Source organism: Schistocerca americana, chromosome 1 (genome assembly GCF_021461395.2).
Source record: "Schistocerca americana isolate TAMUIC-IGC-003095 chromosome 1, iqSchAmer2.1, whole genome shotgun sequence".
NCBI lineage: Eukaryota > Metazoa > Arthropoda > Insecta > Orthoptera > Acrididae > Schistocerca > Schistocerca americana.
The window spans coordinates 814,193,030-814,205,285 of NC_060119.1; the positions used below are offsets into that span (position 1 = coordinate 814,193,030).

Below are 12,256 nucleotides of genomic sequence, written 5' to 3' on the forward strand. Positions count from 1 at the left end.
AGATCCTCATAGTACTGATGTAAGGCGTGAAGTACGTTGGCGTGCGCTTTCAGCTGACGGCCGTCAGCTCCTGTAAAAGTAGTAATGCAACAGCTGCGATGCCTAGATTTATGTCGAAGCAGATAGTATAACGAAGTCCATTCCTTCGCCACTAGTGCTCATGGTCTCGATCGCACCCGCAACCCTTCCATCTGTCGCTTCCTCAACTGCAACAACTTTGCTTCAACACATCGTACATCTGTGATCTGCAGAATAAATTTCATGAGTTATCCGGAAATCCGTCGCCCTACAAGCACAATAGGTGATCAAAGTTTGACGGAGGTTAGGTTTAGCTAGGGCAAAGTGGTAGAGTACTTCATAGCGGATCGAAGACTATGCTCCCACACACTGTGGATTACATCATCGAGAGAAGGACCTGCCAAGTGAGCGACATTTAACACCCGCGGGGAACGGAATGATTGGCGACCGTCGCACAGTGATCAGAATAGCTAGCAGGGACAACGTCGAAGAATACGAATCCCGCATCCAATCCGATAAGTAAATTCGGTCAATTTTCCTAGTATAAGTCGCAGTAGAATTCAAACAACGTTGAACATTTACTCGTAAACAACTTTCAAGTGCATCGAGCTAATCAGCTAGTTTAAATCTCGACAATAATAAAAACGGGGAGACTGGTCAAAAGCATGCAGAATACAGTTAAAATAACCAACCAACAATAGACCCCAAGGACTCCTACGTAGAAGATAAACAATCTCTTCTATAAAAACGCGAAGGTTCCACTGTATGACGAGAAACAGACGGTACATATAGAACAACTCTGTCAGAATCGGGAACCTTTACCTCAGCAAAGGGAATGCGTTCTCGAAAGAGCAAGGGAGTTCCCATCGAAAATTCTCGCGCTACATTAAGAATAGTTCAAAGTCCAGGGAGACGGAAACTGATTAATAAGAATTCTTGCGGGAACACTACATCCGCACAGGAGTCACAGATAAACTGATGCAGCGAAGCTAGACGCTGCTCTGATACCACTCGGTTAACATTTAGTGTGACAAATATATATGCTGGAGCCATTAATCAAAAAAAGAAACACAGAAAGAACAACAGAGCAGCATCAATATTCTATCAAACGCCCATTACAGTCCACCGCGAAGTCCTATAAGGAACGTGATGACTGTGTGTTGTGTGATGTCCTTAGGTTAGTTAGGTTTAAGTAGTTCTAAGTTCTAGGGGACTGATGACCATAGATGTTAAGTCACATAGTGCTCAGAGCCATTTGAACCATTTTTTCCTATAAGGAATCCGAGAGCGGGAGGCTAGTACCGGCCCAGCTGAATCTTTACCCTTGGTTGTTTTGCGCGCTGCTGCGCGTTGCGGCTGTACACGGTGTTTAACCTGGCTGCAAGGCATGATAGCCTTTGCAGTAAGCATCGTGGGCGGGTCTTGTATACTTTCACATTGATCTGTGACTTCCCAGGGTCAGAAGCTTGTCCAACAAAAGGGTGTTTCTGCAAGGGATACCGACTCCCTAAAGGAGAGCAGTTAGAGTGAATCCCAGAAACAGCGGGAGACGGCTCTGAGGAACAATAAGCGGCAAATCACGATCCCCATCACCGAGAACAGACAGAGGAACAGGAGGAAATTGCTTTGTTAGCGACTGGAATTATGACGGAAGCTGCGAACGACACGACTGCGACACACACTGATTCAGGGGCCGCTCCATACGAGCTGCCCCTGCAGCAGCAGGAATACCAGACGCTGCCTCCTCGGTCTTCATCTCATCAGGCCTACGTGGTACCACATTGCAGGAGAGAGTGACAAACACGGCCCGGGTCGAAGGTGGGAGAGGGAAAGGCACAACTAATTCTTCACCCTCTTCAGTGAGGCGTCGCTTATGAACCGCGCGCGCCACCGTCTAAGCAATAGTGGAAATTCCCCCTCAGTGATAGTGTCAATTGTCAGATGATCGCCAGAAACTTGGGAATATACAGCCCCAATTTCGTTACGAGAGGGGGAGGGGGGGGGGGGACAAGGTCAACAACCGTTAACTTATGGCGCTGTTCCAAGGAAGACCGTAGAACAAAACTCGCCACTCTGCACAGGAAACAGGTCCCCACCTGTCCGCTGTGGGTAACATCAATGCGAGACCCACAAGATTGCAAATGAGGCGGAATGTTCTTTTTCATTTGCATTTCCACCAAACGTAGGCCGTAGTATCATTATATCTTGAATTGACTTGGGAAACGTTCACGGGTAAATGCTTCTCACGCTACAATAGTGGGCCGAAACTTCCTTAAGATAAAGATCCTCTGCCTTCGATTGGAACATTGGTATATTCAGTGTCAGTATTCGCACCATACTGAGCGAGTGATCTCTATACCGGAAGGGATCCTGATTACCATGCTGTAACAGGAACTTGTCTTTTTGAAAGGGATTCAAGAATTTCACGAAGAATCCATGAAACCCAGAGTTGAAACACGAAAAGTGCCTGCTAACCAGTCACATATTTCTAAAGATCCGGGCTGCAGGTTGTAACGTCCTCCTTCCCTTCTATGGACAATGTTAGAAATATATGACCGTGTAAGCATGTGCCTAAACAATTGGAATAAAATTTTGTAAAGACTATCGTTCCGAAGATTCAATATAAAGTCGATAAGTGAGGGGGAGGTTAACAACAAGATGCCTTCTAGGGCGACATATTCCGCCTACTTAATTACTGTAAAATTTAGTATGGTTTTTCGAAAGTTTGTGCTATCATTCACGTACTGTGCCAACGACAAGGGGTACCACGTGGATCGGAACAGAATAAGAAGAGTTACTGAAATAATTATAGCTAAAAGAAATACGGTCGCCAGGCCAATTGGGCAAAATTTCTGTTCGGTAGGTGAACTAATGAACCGAACAGTCAACGTCAAGAATTACTCGAACACGCGCGGCAACAGAGGGCTGCACGCACGTTAGCAAAAACAATTGAAACATTTACATAATAAAGCGAGAAAGAAAATAGTTTGCAGTCGAAATATCATTAACTAATAGAGTAGAAATTTTGAAAACATACAAGATAACACTTAGATTAATGGTTACTTACTGTTGTAAGTGACGATGGACAACAAACAGACCCGAACTTTTCGAATCTGTATGTACAGAACAGGGAATCAGTGATCATAAGGCCGTTGCAGCATCCCTGAATATGGAAGTTAATAGGAATATAAAAAAAGGGAGGAAGGTTTATCTGTTTAGCAAGAGTAATAGAAGGCAGATTTCAGACTACCTAACAGATCAAAACGAAAATTTCTGTTCCGACACTGACAATGTTGAGTGTTTATGGAAAAAGTTCAAGGCAATCGTAAAATGCGTTTTAGACAGGTACGTGCCGAGTAAAACTGTGAGGGACGGGAAAAACCCACCGTGGTACAACAACAAAGTTAGGAAACTACTGCGAAAGCAAAGAGAGCTCCACTCCAAGTTTAAACGCAGCCAAAACCTCTCAGACAAACAGAAGCTAAACGATGTCAAAGTTAGCGTAAGGAGGGCTATGCGTGAAGCGTTCATTGAATTCGAAAGTAAAATTCTATGTACCGACTTGACAGAAAATCCTAGGAAGTTCTGGTCTTACGTTAAATCAGTAAGTGGCTCGAAACAGCATATCCAGACACTACGGGATGATGATGGCATTGAAACAGAGGATGACACGCGTAAAGCTGAAATACTAAACACCTTTTTCCAAAGCTGTTTCACAGAGGAAGACCGCACTGCAGTTCCTTCTCTAAATCCTCGCACAAACGAAAAAATGGCTGACATCGAAATAAGTGTCCAAGGAATAGAAAAGCAACTGGAATCACTCAATAGAGGAAAGTCCACTGGACCTGACGGGATACCAATTCGATTCTACACAGAGTACGTGAAAGAACTTGCCCCCCTTCTAACAGCCGTGTACCGCAAGTCTCTAGAGGAACGGAGGGTTCCAAATGATTGGAAAAGAGCACAGATAGTCCCAGTCTTCAAGAAGGGTCGTCGAGCAGATGCGCAAAACTATAGACCTATATCTCTTACGTCGATCTCTTGTAGAATTTTAGAACATGTTTTTTGCTCACGTATCATGTCATTTCTGGAAACCCAGAATCTACTATGTAGGAATCAACATGGATTCCGGAAACAGCGATCGTGTGAGACCCAACTCGCCTTATTTGTTCATGAGACCCAGAAAATATTAGATACAGGCTCCCAGGTAGATGCTATTTTTCTTGACTTCCGGAAGGCGTTCGATACAGTTCCGCACTGTCGCCTGATAAACAAAGTAAGAGCCTACGGATTATCAGACCAGCTGTGTGGCTGGATTGAAGAGTTTTTAGCAAACAGAACACAGCATGTTGTTATCAATGGAGAGACGTCTACAGACGTTAAAGTAACCTCTGGCGTGCCACAGGGGAGTGTTATGGGACCATTGCTTTTCACAATATATATAAATGACTTAGTAGATAGTGTCGGAAGTTCCATGCGGCTTTTCGCGGATGATGCTGTAGTATACAGAGAAGTTGCTGCATTAGAAAATTGTAGCGAAATACAGGAAGATCTGCAGCGGATAGGCACTTGGTGCAGGGAGTGGCAACTGACCCTTAACATAGACAAATGTAATGTATTGCGAATACATAGAAAGAAGGATCCTTTATTGTATGATTATATGATAGCGGAACAAACACTGGTAGCAGTTACTTCTGTAAAATATCTGGGAGTATGCGTACGGAACGATTTGAAGTGGAATGATCATATAAAACTAATTGTTGGTAAGGCGGGTACCAGGTTGAGATTCATTGGGAGAGTGCTTAGAAAATGTAGTCCATCAACAAAGGAGGTGGCTTACAAAACACTCGTTCGACCTATACTTGAGTATTGCTCATCAGTGTGGGATCCGTACCAGGTCGGGTTGACGGAGGAGATAGAGAAGATCCAAAGAAGAGCGGCGCGTTTCGTCACTGGGTTATTTGGTAACCGTGATAGCGTTACGGAGATGTTTAATAAACTCAAGTGGCAGACTCTGCAAGAGAGGCGCTCTGCATCGCGGTGTAGCTTGCTCGCCAGGTTTCGAGAGGGTGCGTTTCTGGATGAGGTATCGAATATATTGCTTCCCCCTACTTATACTTCCCGAGGAGATCACGAATGTAAAATTAGAGAGATTAGAGCGCGCACGGAGGCTTTCAGACAGTCGTTCTTCCCGCGAACCATACGCGACTGGAACAGGAAAGGGAGGTAATGACAGTGGCAAGTAAAGTGCCCTCCGCCACACACCGTTGGGTGGCTTGCGGAGTATCAATGTAGATGTAGATGGCGCTACCTCACAATAACGTCTACTATTTTCATATGAATTTTGGAAAATGGCAAAAAATAATTAAAAGAAACTCTATTGACTTCTGAACAGGGAAGTAGAAATTGATAATATTACTGTATCAAAAGGTACTTATTATACTTTAGCACGACTGCAAGTCAAAGTGTGAACCAGAACTGTACTAACAACAAATTACAATAATCACTGATATTTGCATTCACTCATAATTATAGTTAGTGCTTTTGTTCATAGTGCCAGGAATCATTTTAATTTGATTAGTTGATTTACTATTTGCAACAATTAGTTCGCCTCAGATTAAAGTTCAAATTTCAAGTTAGTGAGACTGAAATTACTGAATGCTTTAAGTTCAAATCTTTAATCTAACTGAATTATTTAGTTCATAAGCAAAATTAACTGGCTCTGCAATTTTCATTTTTCATATACGGTACTCGGATTATTGTCACAATAGGATAGGACAGGAACCCACTTGGTGAATGATTTTAGGAGTATCACGGGTAAACAGTTTTGATTAAACTATGTTAATTATTCACTCGGAAAACACCACAAAGCTGAGTAACGCCGTTACAAAACTAGTTGACAGTAAGCTGTGATGCAGCAATCTTACTTCAGTCCATTCTCGCCGCGACGAAGTTGCTGACGACGATACTGCTGCTGGATTCTTTCCATGATAATTAGCGAGCACGGGAGTCATTGGCAATGATATTGGCGTGTCGGGTTCTTGATGTTGCTGCAGCCAATACTTCCACTGCTCACGCTCATCACTTGCCACGTGCAGCTAAACAATCACTCCTCCAGTACAGTGCACGCCACCCACGCGTCCGCACTTCACCAAGTGTCACACCAGATTCCTCTCTCTGTGTAGCGCGCGCTCTGACGTAACACCCTCCCGCGTCCAGAGATGCCGCTACTCCAACGACACTTGTTCGCTGACAAAAACCTAACGTTTCCCTAACATTCCCTCAGAGATTACTCAGCGATATTTACATAATATACACAATTGATTATACAGCAAAATAAACAAATTACTTCATACATCGTGTACATATAAATTTACATAAAGATAAAAGCTAGTATACATACAATAATAAATGGTCAAAGAGCACATCGGCATGAGTCTGTTACAAGGTGACGTGTCGACTTATCAAAAGAAAAACTCACAGACCCTCTATGTGGAACACTCATGGACGCTATGAGAAAGAAACAGAAGCAGACCAGGCCGCTGTCTGACTACCACCCAACGAAGTATGCAACAAGACAAAGAAGATGTCACACACAGAAAAGCAGAAACACCACTGAAGCGACGAGCTCCCAAATAGCGGATAATCAAACAATGACCGGCTCGGTCGGCGCATATGATGGAACTGCCCCTAGACCAATGGTAACCAATATGTAATATAAAGCGTGTACTTAATTTGTTACATTTGGGTTAGCGTTTGACTCAAAGACGTATTTTATTGGGTATGTGATACGAACCGTAATATCCTTTTGGAACCTACGCTGACTGTTGTACCCATTTTATCAACTTCGCCGACAATCAGTTGCTAGCTGAATATGTCTTGGTAAACCTAAAATCAGGTGTGAAATGTGGGATAACAGTGGCATAATATTCATAATTCCCTATCGCGTTGAAGAAACCACTCAGGAAAATGCTCGTATTTATATGAAGGTGAGTGTGTGGTTTATGGGTGCTCAATGGCGAGGTTATCAGCGCTTTTTATACATACTATGCTGCACTGAGTGGCCGGTTTCTAGGATCTCCAAAAAGTAAACGAGGTTGTGGTTAACAAAGGAACGCTAATGAAATATAAAAGAAAGAAGAGACTTCCACGCTTGCACAAACAATTTTACGCACGCACTTGTTTTTGGACTACTGGGATGATAACTTACAGTTTCATAAATTCGTTCACTGGGTTCTTATCTTGCAGTCACAGTTACACAATGCATTTTTTTGTAAATGACCTACGATTATAACATAATTTCCTTGTTTGTTGCAGAATCTCAATGACACTCTCGTGTCCCATGGACCTGAGGCTGTACCCACACGATCGACAGGTGTGCTCCATCAGGATGGCCAGCTGTGAGTGTCGAGTCTACATTCAGTACACAGCATTGCTGTTGATACGGTAGCACTTGGTATCCTCATCTAATATTTGTCGCCACTGTGATACTTTTGTTACTAATTTGTTCGGTGCAGCTGACAGGATATACAGGGCGAACATTAATAAAACCGACAAACTGCAAGGGACGGATTCCTGACTGGAAACTGAGGAAAAAAAGGCCCCATGAACATGTGTCCGAAAATGCATCGTTGGCACGGTAGATGGCGCTGAAGAATGACAGCTCCTCTGACCACGTGCCGTCTGTTCCTTGTGTATTGCAGGCTGTGTGATTGACGCAGCGTGCTGTAAGCAGTAGAAAGGTCCAGTATCCACGTCGGAAACAAGTCGAGATCGTGTTTGTGTGCGGCGAAACAGATGGAAACGGTCGAGAGACAGCAAGGCTACGCCAAAATAACTACTTTCACAGACACAAACCACACCACACAACATTTCAAACTCTTTTTGGGCGTTTGTGTGATCATGGGTCCTTTAGATAGACGAACGTGCATGGAGGTGGCGGACCGTCCGAACACAAGATTTCGAGAACCGGGTTCTATGGAATACTGAGACGAACCCTAGTACAAGCTCCAGGCAAGTAGTCCACCAACGTGTTGCAACCCAAAGTACAATTATGTGGTCACACAAACACCCAAAATGGTCTTGAAATGTAGGTGATGTGGTCGGTGTCGGTCTGGGTACTTGTTTTGGTATAGCCGTACTGCCTCTCGGCCGTTCCCATCTACTTGGCCGTACACGAACACCATCTCGGCTTGTTCCCGACATGAATACCGGGCAGTTCTGCTGCTTACACTACGCTGCGTCAGTCACACAGCCTGCAACACACAAGGAAGAAATGGTACATGATCAGAGGAACTGTCATTCGTCAGCGCCATCTACCGTGGCAGCGATACATTCCCGTACACACGTTCATAGGACGTTTTCTCCTCCATTTCCAGCCAGGAACCCGTCCCCACAGTTTGTCGGATTTATTAATGTTCACCCTGTATAATCGATAAATAATGGTTCTACTTGCACCAAAATGACTGAAAACTAACCTCGGCTATCCCACCTATCCGCAGCTCCTACACTGGCTGCGCCTTCCGCCGTGTCATTGTTACTGCAGTTGTACTCAAAATATTTATTCATTTGAGCCTGCTGCGTAGTATATCTTAGATAATGATATTATTATAAAGAAGATCCAGAACAGATGGAACGTAATTATCATCTTTATTTCGCGATAGACCTATTTCGGCTCTCATTGCGTTTTCCGAGTAACCTGCGAATACAGTGATGATGAGATCATTCACATAAGTAACATACCTGCCATACTGGATAGATTACATACTGGTACCTACGTCTAGGCAAACTTGATGACAGTATAACATAGATATTAAATTGTCACGTAACATCTACATCTACATCTACATCCATACTCCGCAAGCCACCTGACGGTGTGTGGCGGAGGGTACCTTCAGTACTTCTATCGGTTCTCCCTTCTATTCCAGTCTCGTATTGTTCGTGGAAAGAAAGATTGTCGGTATGCCTCTGTGTGGGCTCTAATCTTCTGATTTTATCCTCATGGTCTCTTCGCGAGATATACGTAGGAGGGAGCAATATACTGCTTGACTCTTCGGTGAAGGTATGTTCTCGAAACTTTGACAAAAGCCCGTACCGAACTACTGAGCGTCTCTCCTGCAGAGTCTTCCACTGGAGTTTATCTATCATCTCCGTAACGCTTTCGCGATTACTAAATGATCCTGTAACGATGCGCGCTGCTCTCCGTTGGATCTTCTCTATATCTTCTATCAACCCTATCTGGTACGGATCCCACACTGCTGAGCAGTATTCAAGCAGTGGGCGAACAAGCGAACTGTAACCTACTTCCTTTGTTTTAGGATTGCATTTCCTTAGGATTCTTCCAATGAATCTCAGTCTGGCATCTGCTTTACCGACGATCAACATTATATGATCATTCCATTTTAAATCACTCCTAATGCGTACTCCCAGATAATTTATGGTATTAACTGCTTCCAGTTGCTGACCTGCTATTTTGTAGCTAAATGATAAAGTATCTATCTTTCTGTGTATTTGCAGCACATTACACTTGTCTACATTGAGATTCAATTGCCATTCCCTGCACCATACGTCAATTCGCTGCAGATCCTCCTGCATTTCAGTACAATTTTCCATTGTTACAACCTCTCGATACACCACAGCATCATCTGCAAAAAGCCTCAGTGAACTTCCGATGTCATCCACAAGGTCATTTATGTATATTGTGAATAGCAACGGTCCTATGACACTCCCTTGCGGCACACCTGAAATCACTCTTACTTCGGAAGACTTCTCTCCATTGAGAATGACATGCTGCGTCCTGTTATCTAGGAACTCCTCAATCCAATCACACAATTGGTCTGATAGTCCATATGCTCTTACTTTGTTCATTAAACGACTGTGGGGAACTGTATCGAACGCCTTGCGGAAGTCAAGAAACACGGCATCTACCTGTGAACCCGTGTCTATGGCCCTCTGAGTCTCGTGGACGAATAGCGCGAGCTGGGTTTCACATGACCGTCTTTTTCGAAACCCATGCTGATTCCTACAGAGTAGATTTCTAGTCTCCAGAAAAGTCATTATACTCGAACACAATACGTGTTCCAAAATTCTACAACTGATCGACGTTAGAGATATAGGTCTATAGTTCTGCGCATCCGCTCGACGTCCCTTCTTGAAAACGGGGATGACCTGTGCCCTTTTCCAATCCTTTGGAACGCTACGCTCTTCTAGAGACCTACGGTACACCGCTGCAAGAAGGGGGGCAAGTTCCTTCGCGTACTCTGTGTAAAACTGAACTGGTATCCCATCAGGTCCAGAAGCCTTTCCTCTTTTGAGCGATTTTAATTGTTTCTCTATCCCTCTGTCGTCTATTTCAATATCTACCATTTTGTCATCTGTGCGACAGTCTAGAGAAGGAACTACAGTGCAATCTTCCTCTGTGAAACAACTTTGGAAAAAGACATTTAGTATTTCGGCCTTTAGCCTGTCATCCTCTGTTTCAGTACCATTTTGGTCACAGAGTGTCTGGACATTTTGTTTTGATCCACCTACCGCTTTGACATAAGACCAAAATTTCTTAGGATTTTCTTCCAAGTCAGTACATAGAACTTTACTTTCGAATTCATTGAACGCCTCTCGCATAGCCCTCCTCACACTACATTAGGCTTCGCGTAATATACACTGAAGCGCCAAAGAAACAGATTTAGGGATTGGTATTCAAATACACAGATATGTAAATAACCAGAATACGGCGCTGACTTCTGAAACCCCTATATAAGACGACATGTGTCTGGCGCAGTTGTTAGATCACTTACTGCTGCTTCAATGGCAGGATATCAAGATTTAAGTGAGTTTGATCGTAGTGTTTTAGGCTGCGCACGAGCGATGGGACACAGCATATCCGAGGAAGCGAGGAAGTAGGGATTTTTCAGTACGACAGTTTCACGAGTTTAGCATAAATATCACAAATCCGGTAAAACATCAAATCTCCGACATCGCTGCAGCTGGAAAAAGATCCTGCAAGAACGGGACCAACGACGACTGAAGAACATCGTTCAACGTGACTTAAGTTCAACCCTTCCTCAAATTACTGCAGATTTCAATGCTGTGCGAACTATTCATCGAAACATCATTGATATGGGCTTTCGGATCTGAAGGCCAACTCGTGGACCCTTGATGACTGCACGAAAAAGCCGGCCGGGGTGGCCGAGCGGCTCTAGGCGCTACAGTCTGGAACCGCGCGGCCGCTACGGTCGCAGGTTCGAATGTTGCCTCGGGCATGGATGTGTGTGATGTCCTTAGGTTAGTTAGGTTTAAGTGGTTCTAAGTTCTAGGGGACGGATGACCTCAGAAGTTCAGTCCCACAGTGCTCAGAGCCATGTGAACCATTTTTTGCGCGACACAAAGCTTTACACCGCGCCTGGGCCCGTCGACACTGACTTTGGACTGTTGATGACTGGAAACATGTTGCCTGGTCGGACAAGTCTCGTTTCAGATTGTATCGAGCGGATTGACTTATACGGGTATGGAGACAATCTCTTGAGTCCATGAACCTTTCATGTCAACAGAGGACCGTTCAAGCTGGTGGAGGCCCTGTAATGGTGTGAGGCGTTGAAATGATATGGGACCCCTGATAGGTCTAGATACGTCCGTGACTGGTGGCACGTACGTAAATATCTTGTCCGATCACCTGCACCCATTCATGTCCATTGTGCATTCCGAAGGACTTGGATAATTCCAGTACGACAATGCGACCCCCCACACATCCAGAATTGCTACAGAGTGGCTCCAGGAACATTCTCGAGTTTAAACACTTCCGCTGGCCACCAAACTCGCCAGGCATGAACATTAATGAGCAAAATGGTTCAAATGGCTCTGAGCACTATGCGACTTAACTTCTGAGGTCATCAGTCACCTAGAAATTAGAACTAATTAAACCTAACTAACCTAAGGACGTCACACACATCCATGCCCGAGGCAGAATTCGAACCTGCGACCGTAGCGGTTGCTTGGTTCCAGATTGCAGCGCCTAGAACCACACGGCCACTCCGGCCGGCATTATTGAGCATATCTGGAATGCGTTGCAACGTGCTGTTCAGAAGAGATCTCCACCCCCTCGTACTCTTGCGGATTTATGGACAGCCCTTCAGGCTTCATGGTGTCAATTCCCCCCAGCACTACTTCAGACATTTGTCGAGTCGATGCCACGTCGTGTAGCGGCACTTCTACGTGCTCCCGGGACCCTACACGATATTAGGCA

General features: G+C 44.4%; 1 protein-coding gene across 1 annotated transcript in view; it reads left to right on the forward strand.

The window, feature by feature from the left end:
- LOC124612933 (glutamate-gated chloride channel-like) overlaps positions 1-12,256 on the forward strand; it is a 156,036-nt gene that overhangs the window by 103,368 nt on the left and 40,412 nt on the right. The window contains exon 7 of the mRNA XM_047141435.1: positions 7,336-7,418. Coding sequence (XP_046997391.1) covers positions 7,336-7,418 — 83 coding nt within the window. The remainder of the gene's footprint in view (positions 1-7,335; positions 7,419-12,256) is intronic.